The following is a 25,869-nucleotide window of genomic DNA, read 5'->3' on the forward strand; positions in this document are numbered from 1 at the left end:
AAATCCACTTCCACATATGAAGTTGGATTGTTTGTGTTTCATTGCCCATACAGTAAAGCTTTTTAAGTACCCTAAATGTTGTACTACAAACCTTAGTACAATGTAAAATAGCCAAAAGTGAGTTGAATAGCCCCATTTTAATATATATACATATATATATATATATATATATATATATATATATATATATATATATATATATATATATATATATATATATATATATATATATATATATATATATATATATATATATATATATATATATATATATATATATATATATATATATATATATATATATATATATATATATATATATATATATATATATATATATATATATATATATATATATATATATATATATATATATATATATATATATATATATATATATTATATTATATATATATATATATATATTGTATTTACTTATGCTGCAATGAGCTAAATTTTTTCACTCTCTGTCTGACTCTGGGCACAGAATTGAGTCCATTCCTTATGGCCCATCAATCCTCCTGTGCTGCATACTTTCATATGTCACCACTTTGGCACTAAAATTCTTCATCCACAGTAAATGTATTAGCAAGTATGTGTTTACACCTTATTCGTGGGTCTTGTAGAAGTAAAGCCTATTTTTATCACATTCAAAAGACTGTTCCTGTTGCTGCCTGGGATTAAACTCATAACCTTTTAGAGTGCAGATCACTCTTCTAACCACTTAACCACCACTGTGTCTTGGTGATAACATTTCATCCTTGGGTCAATAGGAATGGCCCAAAAACCATTAAAATGGTATTACTAATACTTTTTCTATGAAGCATTCCATAGAGAGATTTTTTTCTATTATGCATTTTGGAGAGAGAGAGAGAGAGAGAGAAACTTTGCGTGTATCCATCTTTGGTTTAAAAACAAAAAAGCAAAACTAACCATCTGGGTAGAGATCCACTACTGGGATAGTGGGAGGGTCCGTTTGTTGCAGCTTCTTTCCTCCACCCTTGCCTCCACTCTTTGCTCCTTCACTTCCTCCTCCTCCTCCTCCTCTTCCTCCACTTTTTACTCCCCCTCCACTATCTCCTCCAGTCTTAGCTTTCTCTCTTTCTGCTCCTTCATCTTCACCCCCTCCTCCACCTCCCTTCTTCTTCTTCTTGTTCTTCTTCTTTTTCTTTGCAGCTTCATCACCACCCTCTTCATTAATCTGAAAATTAGAGATCAGTGTCATTCCCCTGTTGTTACTCAATTATTTTTACACTGACATAAAATTCTCACATCCATAAGTTATTATTATGGAGACTAACACACCTTCACACAACCCTATTACTAAAACACCTTCACACAATCCAATTGTAGCCTCCATGCTCAATCTTTTGCTTGGTATTAAGGTCTTCATATCACCATCTATATTTCACCCTTGACCCTCTCTACTTTCCATCTCCTTTACACATCTTCCCATCTTTCTTGTAACTGCCCTGGAGATCTTAAATTCTTCTATCAATTCATATCTCTCTCCACTCAAACCTGATGATATTAATTGTGTCCAAAACATCACTAGAGAAAAGCAGTGATGTTGTTGTTGTTGTTGATGAGTTGCTCACAGCGTCACTGAGACAGAACACCGGAGCAAAGTGGGAAACCAACTGCCTTAACCATATGTCCGGTGAGGAGACTGGAGGAAATTGGCACCTTGACCAAAGCACCTACAGTGGCTGAGAAGATCCACAACTGCAGCAGGCCTGGGGCACCTCGCTCCACCAAGATGGGATAGTTGGGATGGTTTGGCCCCCAGGAAATTCCCCGAGAAGTGGTGCCACAATGAAGCGGCTTCCCATCAGCACCAGAAAAGAAGTTTAATTTACCCTTCCCTACATTCACCATCAGATTCCATTTCTTACACACTCTCCCAAACTCATCCACCAACCCTTGCAACTCCCCTTCGTCTTCACTCAACAACACAGTATCATCTGCAAACAACAGAACAGGGAGTTTCCAAACACTATCCTCTCTCACCAGGGGCACTCCAACATCCACAAGCCTACCTTGTACCTCTTTTATTACCCCATCCATGTACACATTAAACAACCATGGAGACATGACACATCCCTGTTTCAACCCAACCTTCAAAGAGAAAAATTCACTTAGTTCACCATCCACACCCACTACAGCCTTAGCACCATCATACATACTCTTAACAGCATTCAACAACTTCCCATCTACTCCATATATTCTTAACACTTTCCACAATCCTTGTCTATCCACCCTGTCATATGCTTTCTCCAAATCCATGAAAGCCGCATACAACTTCTTTCTCTTCTTTAGAAACTTTTCCACTAAAGATCTAAGAATGAATATCTGATCTACACAACCTCTTCCCTTCCTAAAGCCTCCCTGTTCTTCTCCAACTAATTCCTCTGTTCTTTCCCTAACCCTGTCAATAACTATCCTACCATACACTTTTCCTGTTATACTAAGAAGACAAATGCCCCTATGATTACCACACACTTCTTTTTCCTCTTTTCTTTTGTACAAGGGAATAATTATACCAGAATTCCAATCCTCCAGGACTCTACCTTCCTCCCAGGCCAATCTGCACATCTTCCACATCCATTCTACTACTATCTCTCCCCCATGCTTCAGAATTGCACCACACACTCCATCAATTCCTGGGGCTTTCCCCGATTTAACTTTCTTCATTGCTTCCACAACTTCTATCCTACTGATTTCTTCCTGTCTTCTCACCTCCCTCCTTCTCCCAGCCACTTGTACTCGCATTACTTCCTTCCTCTATGTTCAACAATTCCTTAAAGTGTTCTCTCCATCTGCTCACTTTTTCTCCCTTCTCCACTAGTAATCTACCATTTTTATCTTTCACTCCCCTGCTAACCTCACTTCCACCCTGTCTTACTCTCTTCACCTCTTTCCAGAACATTTTCTTGCAGTCCCTCCACTTAACACTCAAATTCCTTCCCAATTCCTCATTCACTCTCTTCTTACTCTCTCTTACTTATCTTTTCACCTCTCTCTTTCTTTCTACATATAACTCTCTCTTCTGCCTCTCAACTTATTCCACGCCCCTATTTCTCATCCATTCACTGTATGCTTTCTTCTTTTGTGCCACAGCCTGTCTCACCTCTTCAGTCCACCACGCTGTTCCTTGCACCCCCCTCCGTCTTCTCTTCCTCCCACACACCACATCACATGCTGCACATATTTCTTCTGTAAATATCTTGCACACACCTTCCACATCCCCCATCTGCTCCAATTCATATTTGCCCAATCGTTCCTCCACTTCTCTCTTATACTCTGCCTTTTTCTCATCCTCTTGTAACCTTTCCACTCTCCTTGCAACTACTCCTTCCTCTCGTCTTTCCCTTCTATTTCTCCATCTTACTTGGATCCTAATTCTGGCCACCACCAAGTAGTGGTCAGAAAGTCCACTCCCCCAACCTCTATATATATATATACAGTAATCCCTCTAATATCCGAACGCCCAATATCCGAACATCCCCACTAACCGGACATAATCCTCCTGGGATCCAATATTCCCAAAATGGGCCAAAAACTGCAAAAAATTTGAAAAAAATCTGACTTTTTTCCCTCCCATAATTTGAAATTCCCGCCTGGCGCCAAACAGCTGTTACACCATGGTCCCTTCACCCCTTCCTTCCTCCCCCTCCCCCCTCCCCTGTCAGGTTGCCATTTGGTATTTTTCATTACCAAGTGTGGGCCAATTTGGTAATGAAAAATTCGTTTGGTAATGCATTAGAATAATGCATTACCAAATGGATTTTTCACATGTATGAGGATACACAGGATGGAGATGGTGGATTGTTTGCTCTCTCTGATTAATCTGCTACCCTACATAGTGTGAAAATAATCAACATGGTGTTAGTTATAAGGAGAGTGATTACATGTATTTCCACTTGTATATATAATTAGTGAAGAATATATGCTAGCTTTACGAATTTGGTAATGAAAAGTTATATTTGACAATGAAAGTTGAGGAGATTGGTAATGTGGCTGTTGCGATCTGGCAACTCTGTTACCCCACCAACATCAACAGTCACAGCTTAACTCCGATGGAGAGCAGATACTCATAACAATGCAAGCCACAGGTGCTTGTTTTTTGTGAATAAACAGTGAATAAACTGCAATACCTTGCCACTAGAACACACAGGAATTTACAGTGTTGTGCAGTGTTAAGAAATTAGAATTTAGAGTGCAGAGGATTAACTGTGGACTGCAAACTGGCGGTTCAAACCAGTCCAAGACCAAGGGACTTGTAAGTACCCAGAATGTTTAATATTGTATAAACTCACCTCTAAAACCTCATTTTATGGTTCTTTTGCATTTATTTCAGTCTTTTATGTCCCTTATTGGTGTGATTTGGGTCTTAAATAGGTGCTATGCATGTCCAGAGGGAGTTGTATAGGTGTTTTTCAGAGTTAGGGTCCGTAAGTACTAGTCCATAAGCTGGGGCCCAATATCCGGACAGGACCACTATCCGGACCTGCCTATGGCTCTATTGATCCGGATATTGGAGGGGTTACTGTATATATTACACTCAACCCTCGGCTATCACGGGTTCCGCTATAGCATATCTCGCTATCACGCCTATATAAAAAACTACCCAAATACCTTTATCATGCACTAAATGCCTGCTATCGCGCACCGCAAATGTTAAAAAATTTAAAAAAGGCCAGGCTCCAGTGCTCCGCCCTGCCAACAACAACTTCACTCCGTGATTGGTCGTGTGACGTTAGCGCCAGCCAAGCGCTGATTGGCTGCCCGACCGAATCTCCTGCCCGCCAAACCATTCAAGTGCACGCCCTCAGACTGTGAACAGTTATAGTGAGAACAATAACCTCTTTTATATGACCATGGCCAACATACCCCCTCCCCGTCCCCCTACCATCACCCAACATAATGCTGCGACACCTAGCAGGGAAATAATGAAGAGGAAGAGCCTAAGTTATGCAGATAAAATGGAAATGTGAAACTTAAAGAGAATGGTGAGACCAAGCGACGTGTGGGGAAGAAACATAACATCAATGAATCAACTTTGAGGGGTATTTATAAGAATCGTGATCACATCATAAAACATGCTCATTTTTAGACTATTATATATTAATATGTGGTACAAAAAAGGTATCTTAAGGGTAAATATTGAGGTCATGGGACCAATTAGGATTATTACCATAAGTTCTTCAATTCGGCTATCACGGTTTCGACTATAGCGCAGCCATAGCGGGACCAAGTGGGAGTGATAGCCGAGGGTTGAGTGTGTATATATATATATATATATATATATATATATATATATATATATATATAAATAAATATATATATATATATATATATATATATATATATATATATATATATAAATACATATACATACATACATATACAGTGTGTATATATATATATATATATATAAATACATATACATACATACATATACAGTGTGTATATATATATATATATATATATATATATATACACTCAATCCTCGTAAATCGCGGCAATTTGGGTCTGGACCACTGCCATGATTTATGAATTCCGTGATTTATGAATAGTAACTCTTATGTGAAAATCTAATTTGGGTCTGGACTTTGGCCAACTCGCCCCCACAGCACCCTACCTACACCTATCTAGGCACCATCAAACACAATCATACAAATTTAGGAATATTCAGTGCATGTATTAAGGGATCTCACCTTAATCCTATGATGAAATTGCTCAAGTGAATGCAGTAGGGTGGTGTTGGGAAGAACTTAGAACCTCTTAGCACTTGTTCATCCCAAACTCATTCACAAGCTTTGAAAACTTCTCTCCCCTCTCAACACGACAAATGAGCTCCAAACGTTGACTGTATGACAACTGCAGCAGCTTCTTGATGCCATACTGCTTAGAGGGCTTCATTGGGGGGTCGGGAGGGGCTACAGCAGGTAGGCGGCAGGGGGAAGTTGCACAAAAAAGGCAGGTAACTCTTGTACTCCACGACGATGGTCTGTAGTGTGCGGACTGGCGGGACAAGAACAACAACAACATGGCGGCATTAGTATGCACACTTGCCACCAGGGATGCGCGGTGATTGGTTGTTGGGTTGCGATTTTCAATTTGAATGCCGTGGTTTACAATTCTTCTTGGAAAAGGCCCACTTGGGTGCCTAGGTCCGCGATTTTCGTGACTTAACAGTGATTTAAGGGTGCAGGCAGTCTGACAGCCACTTAGCTGTGATTTATGAACATGCGATTTACGAGGATTGACTGCAAATATATATATATATATATATATATATATACAGTACCTCACGTCCAACAGGGTAAAATTGTCATGCAAGGGTCCCGTGTTGAACCAAAAAAGTGTTGGACAAACAACAGAGCTTATGGGGAAAAATGAATTATGTCAACAACCCTAGGAAAAGTCACCCTAAATACCTACCATATACCTATACATATACTGGTACTACTGTAATTATAATAAATGGTACTGTGCTATGAATGATAACTAACTTTTTAGGATAGTGTTGGTGGGCTTGCTGGGAATGGAAGGTGGTATCCAAGGCTGTAGGTAGTCATATTGGGTCCCCGAAGGATGGCTGCTGGCGTCACTAGCGGGTAATGGCTGCTGCTCCTCCTCAACCTCCCTCATAAATCCTTCGAAATCACACTCAGAATCACTATCTTCGTCCACAGCCATGGAAGGTCCTGCTTCTGCCTGTCCTAGCACTCTGTAAACCTTCACTGCTACCAGGATCTTGTCTTGGTTTTTTATTATGGTCCTCTCGTTGGTTTCATTCACGTCGCAGGCCTTGGCAATGTCCACTTTCCTCTCCCCTTTCTTCTTCCTCTCGATGCTTTCTAGCTTGGTGGCCTGAGGGAGGTGCCGCCGCTTCTTGGGGTTCTCAGAAGTCTTCCTAGACATCGTGAGCAGGGTAAAATGCAGTAACAAAGGCAGAAAATGCAGCAAGAAAAAAGCACCTTCCAATGCGAATTATGCGACTGAGTGGTGCTGTGGCGGGAGAAATTTAAACAAAGCATCACATGAGAGCAGAAGCATTTTAAATTGGGCGACATCAAGATCACCTCACGATAGTGGGCGGGGGAGGCTACTTGATCGGAAGTCTTCATTGGCTGTCAGCATCATGGGAACGTCCAGTATGACCGTGTTGGACCAGGGGTGATCGTGCAAAAGGTGAACTCCGCGGGTTTCGCCCACTTCTCAGAGCTCCGTCCGTATTATGCTAATGCACCCATGTTACAGTAATTATACCGTATTAAATCTTACTATTGCTCTCCGTGCTGGACACAAATCGTGCTGGACAAACGCGTGTTGGATGCGAGGGTACTGTATATATACACATATACAGGTAAGACCTAAATTCACGCGAGGGTTACGTTCCCAGACCCTTCGCGTATTTGGTAAATTCGCGTATACATTCTGCCCTTGTGTGCACAATTACGCATGTCTGCTAAGTATATTACATCTGAATAATACTGTTTATGCACTACATACATCTTATAAACTAGCATAAAGTATGAAAAAAAAACAAAAATGTAAGAAATTTAACACTGAAACCTGACAAGCACAGGTGTAGGTGGAGAAACTTCAACAGTCTGGTACACAAACCCTCACTACCTCCCATATGCTACATTCTGCCTTCATTATTGTATGAACAGTTGACTCATTCACCCTAAACATACGTTCCAAGCCAGCTCACAGGCGTAGGTGGAGACACTTTAGCACAGTCTGGTGCACTAGCCCTCACTGACTCCCGTATGCTACGTTCTGCCTTCTTTATTGTAAGAACAGTTGACTCACCCCAAACACACGGTTCCAAGACAATTCACCACGAAGTCAATTCACCATCAAAACATGGATGATTTCCTGTCATTCTATAAATATACTTATTATTGATTAATTAATACTTTAATAACTAATTTTCAGGGGGATTTTATAACTCATATACAGTAAGTAAAAAACTAGTGTACTGTACTTGCTAAATAAACTGGTATGTAAATAAATGATGGGGAATTGTCCTGACGGAGAATTGTCACCGACATTCCTCCTTCCCCCCTTAAGTTTGTCCAACACTTTAACTTTCTCTGTCAGCAACATCACTTTACGAGTCCATTTTGGTGTGTTACCACATGCATCACTAGCACTACGCTTAGGCCCCATGTTGACTGACAAGGCAAGCAATCACTGGAAGGCAGAAAAATAAGCCACAAATAACGATTCGCGAGTCATGCATGGTTCGACCGTCGGATTCAAACTGCCTGTGTGGTGCGTGGTAGACAGACCTCCCACACACACACACACACACACACATAAATATATGTATGCACACGGGCAGCAGGTAGGCATTTTTAATTTTATTTATTTCTCTTGTATAGTAAAATTATTTATTTGAATACTATAATTTTGTTTTAATTAGTGTACGAAAAATTCGTGGATAACCGAAATCGCGTGAAAAAAGTTCACGTGAATTAAGGGCTTACCTGTATATGAATATAAATATATATATCCAACACTACACTTACACTTACAAGCACTTTTCACCCTACATACAGTCTCTACCAGACAGCCTAAGCCACTTTGTAGAGATACATTGGCTGTATCGTTCCCACTTCGGTTGGGATAGGTCGGTCCTGCAGTTGATACTCAAACGGCTGATGAGATGAGTATATATCTATCTATCTATCTATCTATATATATATATATATATATATATACTATATATATCTATATATATATAGATATATCTATATCTATCTATCTATATATATATATATATATATATATATACTATATATATCTATATATATATAGATATATCTATATCTATCTATCTATATATATATACTGTATATATCTATATCTATCTATCTATCTATCTATATATATATAGTGTATCATCCAGCCATTGACTATCCACTGCAGGACCTGCGTATCCCAACCGAAGTGGGAATGATAAAGCCTAGGTATCTCTACCAAGTAGCTTAGGCTGTCTGGTAGAGATTGTATATAGGGTGAGAAGTGCTTGTAAGTATGACTGTAATGATGGAGTGACTTTGAATTTGTGTGCTGTCTATGAACCATGTGTAATCAGCCCATGCAAGCCAACTGGGTACAAGCATACTTAATGGTATGCGACACTGGTTCAACCACAGCACCCCTATGTCTGCCAAAGCAGTATGTGGCCGGGTGAACAATCCCAATTTAATTACCCTGGGAGGGCGCAAACCCTTGTTCTCCCATGTGCGAAATCGCACACTCTACCACTGTACCACAAAGGCTCCATATATACTGTATATATATATATATATATATATATATATATATATATAGTCCTCGTATTTGGACCCATTTTAATTTGAAGCCTCGTTTTTCGCACAAAAAAAAGTTTCTGAGTTGTCTCATAATTTGTGAATTTCCACACAATTTGATGCTCCCAGCCGGCAGCCGATGACGCATACCGATGTTCATTTGTTGGCGGCCATCTTGCGACCACTCTGTCCACCATAACCGACATGACAACCATCTTTGATGCATACACCAGGACTATGCCTGAGGCTACCAACATCCTACCAACCTTGAGTGATCTGAAGTCTCAAGTGATGGCCGTCTACAACAGAAACATACAGGAGCGGAGACAAGCCCGGATCACACGATATTTTGATGAAAGACAGAATGTGGCTGCTATTCTGCAAGACTTGGACGTGCCAGCAGGGGTGGATGAAGGAGGAGAAGTGGACAGAGAGGAAGTGGAGGTGCTGGAGCCTGAGTTCAACTTCGAGGGCTTCGGCATAGGTGATGGGGCTTCCCCAGAGAGGCCCATGTCACCTAGTAACTAGCCCATCTACCCTCAACACACCTTCACCTGCCACTCAAGCCAGTCTTCACTTTATTTCTGGTAAAGATTTTTGGTGCTGCAGCCCTTTATAACAGTTTTAACGTCATTTCAGGTACATGTTTATTGTGTTATGCTGTTTTAGTACTAGTAAACACCTTCATTTAACTTTGGGTAGGGCCTGTTTGGTGTTATGGTACTTTCTGACAGGGTAGGTACATGTCCCACCGGAATGCTCCTCTATTTTTCCCATTGATTCTTAACTTCACAATTCGACGTTTTGCGTTTCGCACGGTTTTGGCTGAACATCCACGCTGTGAAAAACATGGATTTACTGTGTATATATACACACATTAACAGTAAAGTCACCTAAGACGTGGCTAATTGGTTCAGGACCGCACCCGTGCCACAGAAAACCATCCCATAGAAATACCTAAACCTATGAGAAAAATGGTATTTGGTTCTGGACGTTTGCTCAAAGTCCTCCTTTTCACCCCACTTTTCCCCCTATTTCAATTGCACACAATCAAGCAGTCAATGCACGTATTATACGTAACAATAGGCACAAAAAATGGGAGGGTGATCAGCCTTGTGTCTACTTGGGCAATATCACGCGCTGCAGATTGAGCGAGAAAAAGCTCAGCCAAGTAGACACAGATCAGCTGACCGACCAAAAAATTAAAGATGGTGGTGGCTACCTGGTCAAGCACTGATTGAAGAAGTTTCTTTGATAAATTTGTATGCTCAAGTGTCAACAAAATTCACATTTATCACATTAATAATCATTCTTACATACGTGATGATGATGATGGGAGGCATTATAATTCGTCTTAGCTCAGAGATCGGTGCTTCGTCACTAACCCGTTCATGGCGGTTTTACTAACAAACCAATAAACTAGTCACAATACCCAGAGAATCTTTAATGTTTGATTACTTTACACAGTGAATTTGGTGAAGTATAACCTCCTCATAAGAGAGAAAAAAGTTCACAGTTGGAGCACTTGTAGTATGGTGCTCAAGCGGTCGTCATCTTCTTTGTTTACAAACAAGAAAGTGCGCCATCAGGGGAATTTGCCCACGCATTTCAAACCTTGCTGCACCTGCGCCATAGGCAGTTTATGCGCGTGGTTCGTTCTGGGGGGGCTTGGCACCTTCCCATGTCATTGAAACCCGTGGCGTAGAAGTCCATGCCATAGGCAACTTGACTGTGTATATATATAAATGTATATATAAATGTATATATATATGTATATATATATATGTATATATATATGTATATATATATATGTATATATATAAATGTACAGGTAACTCGCACGGAACACGATCTCACGGAACGCGCTCGCAATTATACACGGTAAGGGCTGGGATACATATAAGACAACGTAAGATTAAAAAACCATCATGAAAACTACAAATTAACGCAGGAGAGGCCTTTGAAAGATCAAATCCTCGAACGTCACCGCTCGCAATTATACACGGTAAGGGCTGGGATACATATAAGACAACGTAAGATTTAAAAAACATCATGAAAACTACAAATTAACGCAGGAGAGGCCTTTGAAAGATCAAATCCTCAAACGTCACCGCAGCGCGGTTTGTTTTGATTATGTGACGATCTAGGCGGGAAATTATTCAGTGAGTGAGACATTCCCGAGTACAGTAGCACAGTATTTGTAAGTTAAATATTTAGAGTACTCTACTGTTCTGGTAAGTTTATGTGCAACTTAAAGTACTATTAAATAACGTTAAAGCAAGAAATAAAGTCTTATAACCAGTTTACCTGATAGGCGTCAGAATATTGCCTTTTTTATTTGTTCGTTTTTTCCACAGTACTGTACAGTATTTGTAAGTTAAATATTTACTGCTCTCGTATGTACTGTACTTGTAAGCACTTAAATAAAGTTAAATCATTAAATAAAGTCTTGTAACCAGTTAACCCGAATTATATGATTACCCATGATCAGCGTCGGAATATTGCCTTTTTTGTTTGTTCGTTAAACTCTTACTGTACTGCTTTTCTACAGTACTTTATTTGTAAGTTAAATATTTACCGTTCTGGTATGTACTTGTAAGCAATTAAAGCATTAAATAAAGCCTTGTAACCAGTTAACCTGATTTATATGATTACCCATGATCGGCGTCGGAATACTGCCTTTTTAGTTTGTTCGTTAAAGACTTATAATAAGAGAAAAATACATTTTTGTCTTGGTATCTTTACCTATTTGCTCAGGTTTGCTGTAATGGTTTGGATCATTTGATGCAATGCAAATTGTAGAAAACTGTGAAAACTTTCGGGAAGTGAACGAAAATCTGGGACGTGAGACTGACCTTGACTTCACCCTCTCATGTATCATCTGTCAGTTCACCACCTGATATCGTGATGAGTGGATGTACGATTTTTTCGCTCGTGGCCATGCCTAACCACACATAGTTACACCCATTATCTCGACCCAGACAGAAAATACAATCTTTTTCCTCCCTTGCAAAACACAAACAACCACCCTGTTTACGAGACAGCAATATATATTGCGAAAATAACAAGGTAAAATGATAGAGAAAGATGAACATGTTATGACGGAAGAAGTACGTTTTCCCCGTCTGTAAACGTATTTATTTCTGCTTTGTATCTGTATTCGTAATAAGTAGACTTATTGTTAGTTCTGAAACTGCATTACGATTCTATTTTTAGCCATACTCGTGGTGTGGGAGCTGGAAGTTGTGACACAATTTCCTTATTGCTAATCGGACTGACCCTCCACTTTATTCTCCCGTGGCAGAGTCTAGCCTTGGAGGACGTGCAGTTTTCTCATTTAGGACTGAAAATTCAACTCTTTCGCTTCCTTTTCCAAGCATGGGCACAACGATAACGTAAAAAATAACTCGAAACTACCATAAACATATATCAAAAAGGTGAAAATGTATTCATAACAATTTTTTTTTTTCCAGCCATTCCTAACAGATTATGTACTGAAATCATTCGATATCACAGCACTGCATTTCTAAGTTAAATATGTACTGTTCTGGTATGTGCTTGTAAGTTAAAGCACTGGTACCAGTTAACCTGATTTATATGATTACCTATGATCGGCGTCGGAATGTTTCCTTGTGTTTACGTACAGTATTTGTGTGTTGAAGTTTTGCTGTGGAGTAATGTATTTGTGAGTTATAACATTAAATAAACCTTCTAACCACTTAAAGTGCTTTCTAGTGATTACCAGTGACAGATAACAGCAAAACAACACATTTGTGGGGTCTAGGGAGCAAAATATGGAGTAGTTTAAATATACGCGATTTCGCACCGAACACGGCACGGTAGGAACAAAACCCACGTGTTCCGTGCGAGTTACCTGTATATATATATATGTATATATATAAATGTATATATATATATGTATATATATAAATGTATATATATATGTATATATATAAATGTATATATATATGTATATATATAAATGTATATACCGGTATATATATGTATATATATAATTGTATATATATAAATGTATATATATATATATAAATATATATATATATATATATATATATATATATATATATATAAATATATATATATATATATATGCCAACGGCCATACCACGTTGAGTACACCGCTTCCCGTCCGATCAGCAAAGTTAAGCAACGTTGGGTCTAGTTAGTACTTGGATGGGTGACCGCCTGGGAACACCAGATGCATACATGGCGTCTGGCAATGAATGAATGAATGAAATATATATATATATATATATATATATATATATACACACACACACACACACACATATATATATATATATATATATATATATATATATATATACAGTATACAGATAAGCCCTTAATTCACGCGAGGGTTACGTTCCCAGACCCTTCGCGTATGTGGTAAATTCGCGTATATGTTCTGCCCTTGTGTGCACATAATTACGCATGTCTATACGTATATTACACATGAATAATACTGTTTATGCACTACATACACCTTATAAACTAGCATTAAGTATTAAAAACAACAAAAATGAAACAAATTTAAAACTGAAACCAGACAAGTACAGGCGTAGGTGGAGACACTTCAGCAGTCTGGTGCACTAGCCCTCACTGCCTCCCGTATGCTACATTCTGCCTTCTTTATTGTATGAACAGTTGACTCATTCACCCCAAACATGCGGTTACAAGACAATTCACAGGCGTAGGTGGAGACACGTTAGCAGTCTGGTGCACTAGCCCTCACTGTCTTCCGTATGCTACGTTCTCCTTCTTTATTGTATGAACAGTTGACTCACCCCAAACATACGGTTCTGAGACAATTCACCATCAAGTCAATTCACCGTCAAAACGTGGACAATTCCCTGTCATTCTATTAATATACTTATTATTGATTAATTAATACTTTAATAACTAATTTTCAGGGGGATTTTATAACTCATATAAGTAAAAAACTAGTGTACTGTACTTGCTAAATAAACTGGTATGTAAATAAATGACGGGGAATCGTCCTGACGGAGAATTGTCGCCGACATTCCTCCCTGAAGTTTGTCCAACACTTTAACTTTCTCTGTCAGCAACATCACTTTAAAAGTCAGTTTTGGTGTGTTACCACATGCATCACTAGCACTACGCTTATGCCCCATGTTGACAGACAAGGCAAGCAATTACTGGAAGGCAGAAAAATAAGCCACAAATAACGATTTGCAAGTCATGCATGGTTCGAACGTCGGATTCAAACTGACTGTGTGGTGCGTGGTAGACTGATCTCCCAGGCTCCCACACACACATACACATACATATATATGTGTGCACATGGGCAGAAGGTAGGCATTTTTTATATTTTATTTATTTCTCTTGTATATTGAAATTACTTATTTGAATACAGTACTATAATTTTGTTTTAATTACTGTACGAAAAATTCGTGGATAACCGAAATCGCGTGAAAAAAGTTCGCGTGAATTAAAGGATAACCTGTATATATATATCATCTCATCTCATCAGCCGTTTGAGTGTCCACTGCAGGACCGGCATATCCCGATCGAAGTGGGGATGATACAGCCAATGTATCTCTACCAAGTGGCATAGGCTGTCTGGTAGTCTGTATGTAAGGTGAGAAGTGCTTGTAAGTGTAATTGTTGTGTTGGAGTGGCTTTGGATGTGTGTGTAGTCTGTGGAGCAAGTGTAATCAGCCCGCGCAAGCAGACTGGGTGCAAACATACTTTACGGTATGCGACACTAGTTCAACCACAGCACCCCTTGTGTCCACCAATGCAGTACATGGCAAGAAGAACGCTCCCAGTTAATAACCCTGACGGAGCACGAACCCTCGTTATTCAGAGTATGAAAACGCTCACTTTACCGCCATACCACAGAGGGGATGTACCCCCCTGTGGCGGAGGGGACACAATCTGGCCGCACTATGGGGTGATACTACTACTCTGCGGCCAGGTTGTGTTTGGAAGAATACTGCCACCGTATTCCCTGCGTGTCGTAAAAGGCGACTAAAAGGGGCAGGGTGAGAGGACTAGGGACCCCCTCCTCTGTATTTTAGTTCCTAAAAAGAGACAGGCCAGAGAAAGGGATGGGGGATGGAGTTATCCCCGTACCCTGAAGATTGGGTCTATGAATGTGCGTGGATGTAGTAAGATTGAGGCTAAAAGGGAGGAGATTGGGAGAATGTTTGTGAGAAGAAAGTTGGATGTGTTAGCTTTGAGTGAAACGAAGATGAAAGGGAAGGGTGAGTCTATGTTTGGAAGTGTGAATGGAAGATTGTCAGGTGTTGACAGAGGAAGGGCAAGAGAAGGTGTAGCCTTGTTAGTGAGTCCGGAAGTACAGCAGTGTGTGACTGAATGGAAGGAGGTGTCATCGAGCATGATGTGGGTGAAAGCGAAATTTGAACGTGAGTTGTGGATGTTTGTGAGTGCACATGGGCCTGGTAGTGAAAGGGATGAAGAAGAGAGGGAGTCTTTCTGGAATGATGTTGATGAGTGTCTGCAGAGTTTCGGAGTGAATGTGAATGTGGTAATGATGGGAGATCTGAATGCTAGAGTGGGAAATGTAGCAGTTGAAGATGTAGTTGGTATGCATGGTGCGCCTGGAAGAAATGAAAATGGGGAGCGAATGATAGCGATGTGTTTTGAGCGAGAGATGGTGATTGGAAATACGCTGTTTGAGAAGAAAGGTATTTATGAGTAAACATGGGTGAGACAGGAGGGTGGAAGGGTTGTTGATAGAGCTCTGATGGACTATGTGGTTGTGTCTAGGAATGTAATAGGAAGATTGTTGGATGTGAGAGTTCTCAGCGGGGAGGGTGGAGGTATGTCTGACCACTACCTGGTGGAGGGAAAGTTAAGAGTAGGTAAGAGATGGGTGAGACCTAGGAGGGTTAGGTGTGGCAGGGAGGTTTTGAAAGTGAGTGAGTTGGATAAAAGAGAGGAAAAGATAGAGTATCAGGAGAAATTGAAAGATGAGTGGAACGCAGTGAAAGACCGCGAAAATGGCAGTGTGGAGGAGGATCATCAGTTATTTAAGAGTGCTGTGGTGGGGCATGCAGAAGAGGTGTGTGGTGTGAGACGTGTAGGTGGTGGCGTAAGAAAAGGAAGTGAATGGTGGTGCGAGGAAGTAAGTATGGCTGTGGCTGAGAAGAGATGTGCATATGAAGTGTGGCTGCAGAGGAAGGATGAGATGTCATTTGAGAGGTATAAGGAAAAGAGAAATAAGGCGAGAAGGGCTGTGCGTGATGCTAAAGTGGCAGCAGATGAGAGGTGGGGTAGGCGGCTGACACAGAATTTTCAACAGAATAAGAAAATGTTTTGGAAGGAGGTGAAAAGGGTGCGAAAGGGAGAGTCTGGGAAGGAAGAACGAGTAAAAGCAGAGGATGGAAGGATGTTAATTGAGATGGATGCAGTAAGGAAGAGATGGGCAGAGTATTTTGAAAGACTGTTAAATGTAGAGGAGGAAAGGGTGGCTGAGCTTCTGGCGGATGGAAGGGTGCAAGGAATAAATGTGTTGGGAGAGTTGAATGATTCTTTGATCACGAAGGAGGAAGTGGAGAAGGCAGTAAAGGATATGAAAACAGGGAAAGCTGCAGGTATGGATGGGTGTGCTGTGAAATACCTGAAGGGTGGTGGAGTGACTATTGCTGACTGGTTAGTAAGATTGTTGAATGTGTGCTTTGTGAAAGGTATGGTGCCAGTTGACTGGGCAAGTGCTTGTGTGGTCCCGTTGTATAAACGCAAGGGTGATAAGTATGAATGTACTAGCTTTAGGGGTATAAGTCTGTTGAGTGTTGTAGGTAAAGTGTATGGTAGAGTGTTAATTATGAGAGTTAGAGAGGGTACAGAGGGAGTGACTGGTGATGAGCAGTGTGGCTTTAGGAGAGGGAGGGGATGCGTGGATCAGGTGTTTGCGGTGAGACAAGTGTGTGAAAAGTATTTAGCAAAAGGCAAGGATGTGTTTTGGGCATTTATGGATTTAGAGAAAGCGTATGATAGAAATGATAGGGAGGCTTTGTGGACCGTTTTAAGATTGTATGGACTTGATGGTAGGTTATTAAAAGGGGTGAAAAGTTTTTATGTAAATAGTAAAGCATGTGTAAGAGTGGGAAATGCTGTGAGTGATTGGTTTCCTGTGAGAGTGGGGCCACGACAGGGATGTGATGTCGCCTTGGTTGTTTAATATTTACATGGATGGTGTTGTAAGGGAGGTGAATGCAAGAGTTTTAGGTGGAGGTCTGAGTCTGGTGAATGTTGACGGTGGAGAGTGGAATCTGAAGCAGCTGCTGTTTGCAGATGATACTGCACTGGTGGCTGATTCAGAGGAGAGATTGAGACAGTTGGTAGAGGAGTTTGGAAGGGTGTGTGAAAGGAGGAATTTGAAAGTAAATGAGAATAAGAGTAAAGTGATGAAGTGTACAAGGTTGGTAGATGGTAGGGAGATGAATATAGTTTTGAATGGTGAGTTGCTTGAGGAGATAGAGTGTTTTAAATATCTAGGGTCACATGTTGCTGTGGATGGAAGAATAGATGCAGAAGTGAAGTTTAGAATAAATGAAGTAGGAAAGGTGCTGGGAGGAATGAAAAAAGTGTTTAGATGTCGTTCGCTTAGAATGGATGTAAAGAGAAGGCTGTATGAGGGTGTTGTGGTACCAACTGCATTGTATGGGGCTGAAACATGGAATATGGGTGTAGCAGAGGGGAAAAGTTTGAATGTAATGGAGATGAGGTGTCTGAGGAGTATGTGTGGAGTGACGCGTATGGATTGAGTGCGGAATGATGAAGTGTGAAGGAGAACTGGAGTTGTTCGGGAGATGGCTGGTAGAGTTGAGCAGAGGGTGTTGCGATGGTTTGGGCATATGGAGAGAATGGATAATGAGCAATTGGTGAAAAAGATAACTAGATCTGATGTGAGAGGTGTAAGGCTGAGAGGAAGACCACGAATAGGATGGATGGACAGTGTGAAGAGAGCGCTGGATGCAAGAGGGATGTCTGTTGAGCAAGGAAGAGTGGCTGTGCGTGACAGAAATGGGTGGAGAGAAATTGTGAATGAATAAGTGATGACGCAGCCCTGAGGGGATATTCTCCCGCATTTGGTCTGATCAGCTATTTCAGGTCAGGTGCGGGTAAGGGGATGAGTCTGTTATGATGTGGCAGGGGTAAACCAGCTCTGCTGTCAGGCCCTGCTGCGGATGTCACTGATTGCATTGCGCAGTTGACCCTTGTGCAGTGTGGATCTGTCCGTTCTCCCCTTTGGGGCTAAGATGCGAATGAATGTGTTTGAATGGATGAGTAAATGGGGAGTGTGTTGTCCTGTCTCGGCTACCTCCCTTTTCCTTGGGGGAAGCAGCCTAGGTATATCTATCTATCTATCAATCTATTACCAGACGCCTCAATCCCGTTTGGGGTGGCCACAAACAAATTGCCTCCAAGTCGCCCTGTCCCCTTGCCATTTCACTCCCCTGCTCCCAACTCACACACCCCTCTCTCATATACCTCTCCACCCCATCCCTCCATCTCATCCTCGGCCACCCTCTCCCTCTTCCCCCCTCCACCTTACTCACATACACTCTCTTCGTCAGTCTTTCACCCTCCATCCTCTCCACATGGCCAAACCACCTCAGTGTGTTCCTCATAACGCTTCCTATCACATCCACACCACAACGCTCCTTTATATCCTCATTCATCAGCCTGTCTCTCCATGTGACTCCACAGGCTCCTCTTAAATAACTCATTTCCACTGCTCTCACTCTTGACTTGTGTCCTTCCAACAATGTCCAAGCTTCACTTTCGTACGTTAGAGTTGGTATCACAATACTGTCATGTAGTAACTTTTTCACTTCCATGCTCACTTCCCTGTTTCTTATCACTGCTTTCAAAGAACCAGCAACCTTTCTTCCCTGCTGTACCCTTTCAAGCACTTCACCCTCCAAACCTCCATCGTTACTCATCACACTACCCAAATACTTAAACGCACTCACATTTTCCAAATCCTCACCATCCAACCTCGCTGTACATTCACTAACTTCACCTCTCTCAAAGACCATCACTTTACTCTTCCCTACATTCACCTTTAGGTTCCGTTTCTTACACACTCTCTCAAACTCATCCACCAAGCCTTGCAGCTCCCCTTCATCTTCACTCAACAACACAGTATCATCTGCAAACAACAGTACAGGGAGTTTCCAAACACTATCCTCTCTCACCAGGGCCACTCCAACATCCACTACCCTACCTTGTACCTCTTTTATTACCCCATCCATGTACAGATTGAACAACCATGGAGACATGACACATCCCTGTTTCAACCCAACTTTCAAAGAGAAAAATTCACTTAGTTCACCATCCACACGCACTGCAGCCTTCGCACCATCGTACATACTCTTAACAGCATTCAACAACTTCCCATCTACTCCATATATTCTTAACACTTTCCACAATCCTTGTCTATCCACCCTGTTATATGCTTTCTCCAAATCCATGAAAGCCGCATACAACTTCTTTCCCTTCTCTAGAAACTTTTCCACTAAAGATCTAAGAATGAATATCTGATCTACACAACCTCTTCCCTTCCTAAAGCCTCCCTGTTCTTCTCCAACTAATTTCTCTGTTCTTTCTCTAACTCTGTCTATAAGTATCCTACCATACACTTTTCCTATTATACTAAGAAGACAAATGCCCCTATGATTACCACACACTTCTTTTTCCTCTTTTCCTTTGTACAGGGTAATAATTATACCTGACTTCCAATCCTCCGGGACTCTACCTTCCTCCCAGGTCAATCTGCACATCTTCCACATCCATTCTACTACTATCAATACCCCATGCGTCAGCATTTCACCACACACTCCATCAAGTCCTGGGGCTTTCCCCGATTTAACTTTCTTCATTGCTTCCACAACTTCTATCCTACTGATTTCTTCCTGTCTTCTCACCTCCCTCCTTCTCCCAGCCATTCCCCAGCCACTTATACTCGCACTACTTCCATCCTCTACGTTCAACAATTCCTTAAAGTGTTCTCTCCATCTGCTCACTTTTTCTCCCTTCTCCACTAGTAATCTACCATTTTTATCTTTCACTCCCCTGCTAACTTCACTTCCACCCTGTCTTACTCTTTTCACTTCTCTCCAGAACAGTTTCTTACAGTCCCTCCACTTTACACTCAAATTCCTTCCAAATTCCTCATCCACTCTCTTCTTACTCTCTCTTACTAATCTTTTCACCTCTCTCTTTCTTTCCACATATAACTCTCTCTTCCGCCTCGTAACTTCTTCCACGCCCCTATTTCTCATCCATTCATTGTATGCTTTCTTCTTTTGTGCCACAGCCTGTTTCACCTCTACAGTCCACCACGCTGTTCCTTGCACCCCCCTCCGTCTTCTCTTCCTTCCACACACCACATCACATGCTGCACATATTTCTTCTGTAAATATCTTACACACACCTTCCACGTCTCCCATCTAGGTATATATATATATATATATATATTTTCATTCATTCATTCATTCATTGCCAGACGCCATGTATCCCAAACGGGGTGGCCAATGGCTCAGAGTTAATTGTTTTACAGGGAGGGGCACTAATCCTCCACCAACCCCACTTGACACGTAGGGAGAACGTTATGCCTACAGCATCTGGTGTTCCCAGGCGGTCACCCATCCAAGTACTACCCAGACCCAACGTTGCTTAACTTCGCTGATCGGACGGGAAGCGGTATACTCAATGTGGTATGGCCGTTGGCCATACATACATATACATATATATATGTACAGTATGCCCCCTCGTTTGGCGAATTTCAACTTGGCGAAACTCACTTTTGGCGGTAGGGTGGCCACGGACCACCGAATGCGCGCTTGGCGATTTGAATTCAAACTTGGCGGTCCCCTGGCGGCCGCACGTTGAACAATATCAAGAAAAATTGAAAATGTCAAAGCAGGCAAAAATAACAAAGTTTTTCTTAGAGAATCTGGACAGACAACACAATATCCAAGACCTCATTGGCACCATTCCCGTAGACGATGATAACTGTGAAATCATTGATAACCCCCCCACCCACTCGATGTGCCACAAGAACAGCCCCAAAAGCAGCCACAAGAACAGCCGCAACCTCCCCAGCCATCCCAACCTCTCCAGCCACCCCAACCTCCCCAGCCAAGCTTCGCTGCCCTCTTTAAGCTGGATGCTGACTTTTCTGGCTTCGATGAAGTGGATGATCAAGCGAGACAAATGGTTGCTAAGGGGGTTATGGGGGAGGAGGGGGAGAGTGATGAGGAAAGTGGTGGTAGCAACTAAGCTGCCCCCACTGCCACTCCGACGTCCCCAGCCAAGCAAGCCTATCTTCACTCTATTTACGGTTACTTACAACCTTTATATCATGTCTTATTAGCTTTATTTATTGTTTATTGGTCTGTTTTCTACATGTGTATTAATATGTGAAGGCAAAAGATTTTATTTCAGTTCGAAAGATGGTGTTTTAGGGGTCAAAAGGGGGACTTTGGCAATGACCAAAGACTGATTGAGGCACTTTATAGGCAATTTATATGGTAAAAAGAACTCGCGTTTGGCGAAATTCGAATTTGGCGGTAGTTTCACCAGACTAATTGGATCACCAAACGCGGGGGCTTAATGTATGTACATATATATACACAAACATATATACACATACATATATATATATATATATATATATATATATATATATATATATATATATATACAGTAAAAGTCCTATTATTCGGCAGCTGATTATTCGGTAGATCCGACATTTCGGCAGTTTTGAGAAATAGTCCCATTTATGAAAATCACTGATTGTTCGGCAGATGTCCGGAATCATCTCGGCAGTCCAGGAAGTGTTATCTGTGACTTGTAGGCCTAATGTTTCATTACAGTGTATGTTCACTAGTTTCTATATTTTTTGAGATTCAGGTACTGTATTGATTACAATATTGCACAGTATCATACAGTACAGAAACCACCCCCACCAAAATAGCGAAGGTTACGTTCCAAGCCCCCTTGCTAATTCTTGAAATTCGTTCATTCTTGACGCCTTCCTGAAAATGACATTTACCAGTAATTGCGTAGCCCATTAACCACTGATACTGTAATGCATTACCCATAAATGTTGCTTGTTAAATCAGTTTCCCCGTTGTTTTTAGCTGTACGGCTGTGACAGCTCTAGTATTGTTATTCCTCAGCATAATGGTGGAAGGGAACGTCCTGTTTAAATAAACCTAACCTAACCGAGTTTAACTGTACAGTACCTAATAATTTAACGAAACCTAACCTAACCTAAAGTCAGAAAAATACTTAAAAATAAACTGGAGGATTATGAATTGCTAAGATCTTTCTGATGAAAGTTAAACGTACATTTAGCGCTCACTCTTTTGTTCGTTTTTGTGTTTAACGTGAAAGAGAGAGTATTGATGCAAACAGTAATATATCCCATTAACCCCTTAATAACCTCCGGCACTGAACAACCCTTTACAGTACAGATGTCAGTGATGTCAAGATAGTGTGAGCTATAAAGAAAACTGAACAATTATGGGGAGGGAATGAAGATCACTGGTATGTTTACACGGCTCTAAGCTACGATTCCAAGCAGTCAGGCGGTCGGTTAATCTCATATGTTTTCGCCCATTTGGTAAGTACATCGTAACTTTATCAATTTTTCGGTGACTCATAGCGATATCATAGCATGGGTTTAGGAAGCTAAATAGCACATTGCTAGGTGGGCCAGACGATTATCTTCACATCTTTAAGAAAAATAAATTTATTTCAGAAGAATGAAAGAAACTTATTCTACGTACTCAAAGAGAGATTAAATTTCTTCCATTTTCTTAAAGATGTGAAGATAATCGTCTGGCGCACCTAGCAATGTGTTATTTAGCTTCCTAAACCCATGCTGTGATTCGCTATGATTCACGGGAGAAATTACAAAGTTACGGAGCATTTACCAAATGGGCGAAAACATCTGAGATTAACAGACCCCCTGACTGCTTGGAATCGTAGCACAGAGTCGTGTAAACATACCAGTGACCTTGGTTCCCTTCCCATAACTGTTCACAGTTTTTTCATGGCTCACTAACTTGACATCACTGACACCGGTACTATAAAGGGTTGTTCAATGCCGGAGGTTATTAAGGGGTTAATGGAATACATTACTCTTTGCATCAATACTCTCCCTCTCACATGTAAACAAAAAAACGGACAAAAGAATGAGCGCTAAATGTACGTTTAACTTTCATCAGAAAGACCTCACCAATTCATATTCCTTCACTTTATTTTATGTAATTTTCTGACTATTTTATTTTGTTTGGAAAAAGTACTGTATTAGTACTCCAAAAATATTTGTAATAATATAAGTAGTGATGAGTTCACCAATACAAGTGATGCACTGAGCTGGTAGGTAATATTCTGTATCATTTCAGCCATCCAGGAAGTGTTATCTAACTTGTAGGCCTACTGTGTCATTACACTTGTATATGTTCACTAATTTAGGTATATATTTCAGATTCAGGTATAGTACTGTATTCATTGCAATATTGTACAGTATATAGTACTCTCTCCAAACACAGTTGTATTACCATAAGTGGTGATGACAGTGTTCACCAATATATTTAAGGTTCTGAGTGGGTAGGTTTTTTGATTATTCGGCAAATCTAATTTCTCGGCATCATCCCGGTCCCATAGATGCCGAATAACAGGACTTCTACTATATATATATATATATATATATATAAAACATACATACATATACATATATATATGTATATACATATATATATACACAAACATATATACACATACATACATATATATATATATATATATATATATATATATATATATAAACATACATACATATATATATATATATATATATATATATATATATATATATATAAGTAATCCCTCTAATATCCGAACGCCCAATATCCAAACATCCCCAATAACCGGACATAATCGTCCTGGGATCCAATATTCCCAAAATGGGCCAAAAACCGCAAAAAATTAGAAAAAAATCTGACATTATTCCCTCCCGTAATTTGAAATTGCCGCGTGGCGCCAAATAGCTGTTACACCATGGTCCCTTCACCCCTTCCTTCCTTCCTCCCCCTCCCCCCTCCCCTGTCAGGGTCGCCATTTGGTATTTTTCATTACCAAGTGTGGGCCAATTTGGTAATGAAAAATTCGTTTGGTAATGAATCAGAATAATGCATTACCAAATGGATTTTCCACATGTATGAGGATACACAGGATGGAGATGGTGGATTGTTTGCTCTCTCTGATTCATCTGCTACCCTACATAGAGTGAAAATAATCAACATGGTGTTAACTATAAGGAGAGTAATTACCAGTACATGTATTTCCACTTGTATATATAAATAGTGAAGAATAAATGCTAGCTTTACGAATTTGGTAATGAAAAGTTAAATTTGGTAACGAAAGTTGAGGAGATTGGTAATGTGGCCGTTGCGATCAGGCAACTCTGTTACCTCGCCATCATCAACAGTCACAGCCAAACTCCAATCGAGAGCAGATACCTATAGCAGTGCAAACCACAGGTGCTTGTTTTTTGTGAATAAACAGTGAATAAACTGCAATACCTCGCCACTAGAACACACGGGAATTTACAGTGTTGTGCAGTGTTAAGAAATTAGAATCTAGAGTGCAGAGGATTAACTGTGGACTGCAAACTGGCGGTTCAAACCAGTCCAGGAGCCAGGGACTTGTAAATACCCAGAATGTTTAATATTGTATAAACTCACCTCTAAAAACTCATTTTATGGTTCTTTTGCACTTATTTCAGTCTTTTATGTCCCTTATTGGTGTGATTTGGGTCTTAAATAGGTGCAATGCATGTCCAGAGGGAGTTGTATAGGTGTTTTTCTGAGTTAGGGTCCATAAGTACAAGTCCAGGAGGCTGGGGCCCAATATCTGGACAGGATCACTATCTGGACACTACCCCCCCTGGGGGTAGGGGGGTTTCAAGAATACTCCCCCAGTATCCCTGCTTGTCGTACGAGGCGACTAAAAGGGTTGGTGGTGGGTTCGTGCCCCACCCCATAAAAAGAACTAACTAAAAAAGCAAATAAAGTGCCTCGGACCCGGACGGACCAGACGTTGACGACTAAGGAACGGACAAAGGACATTCTGAGGGTAGGAACATGGAATGTGAGAGGAGTGAATGATGAAGTGAAAGAGAGAGAGATTGTCCAGGTGCTGGAGGATGCAAAAGTGGATATATGTGGACTGACTGAAACTAAATGGAAAGGTGAAAGGATGAGAGAATGGGAATACGGTGTAGGTATATCTGCGGGAGTCAGTGAGAATGAGAGGGCAAGAGAGGGAGTATGTCTGATGATAAGCAAGAAGTGGAAGGAGAATATAAGAGAGTATGGAACAGTGGGTGCAAGGATTGTATGGGTGAGGATGAAAGTAGGTATACAAGCATGGGCGATTGTATGTGTGTATGCTCCAACAGAGGATCGAGTGGCAAGAGTGAAAAATGAGTTTTGGGTGAGAG

The 25,869-nt window shown here is 40.8% G+C and overlaps 1 protein-coding gene, 1 non-coding gene and 1 pseudogene across 2 annotated transcripts in view; 1 reads left to right on the forward strand and 2 right to left on the reverse strand.

Annotated features, from left to right (window-relative positions):
• Positions 1–25,869, reverse strand: part of und (methionyl aminopeptidase und) — a 158,564-nt gene that overhangs the window by 103,191 nt on the left and 29,504 nt on the right. The window contains exon 3 of the mRNA XM_080275741.1: positions 934–1,201. Within this exon, the coding sequence (XP_080131867.1) occupies positions 934–1,201 (268 nt within the window). The remainder of the gene's footprint in view (positions 1–933; positions 1,202–25,869) is intronic.
• Positions 13,450–13,567, forward strand: LOC145404176 (5S ribosomal RNA; annotated as a pseudogene).
• LOC145404199 (5S ribosomal RNA) lies at positions 20,966–21,084 on the reverse strand. Its single transcript, XR_013898131.1, has one exon. It is a non-coding gene; the product is annotated as a 5S ribosomal RNA (ribosomal RNA).

The sequence above is a fragment of the Coenobita brevimanus genome, chromosome 62 (assembly GCF_032717465.1).
Source record: "Coenobita brevimanus isolate Jiangsu-jjx chromosome 62, ASM3271746v2, whole genome shotgun sequence".
Taxonomy (NCBI): Eukaryota; Metazoa; Arthropoda; class Malacostraca; order Decapoda; family Coenobitidae; genus Coenobita; species Coenobita brevimanus.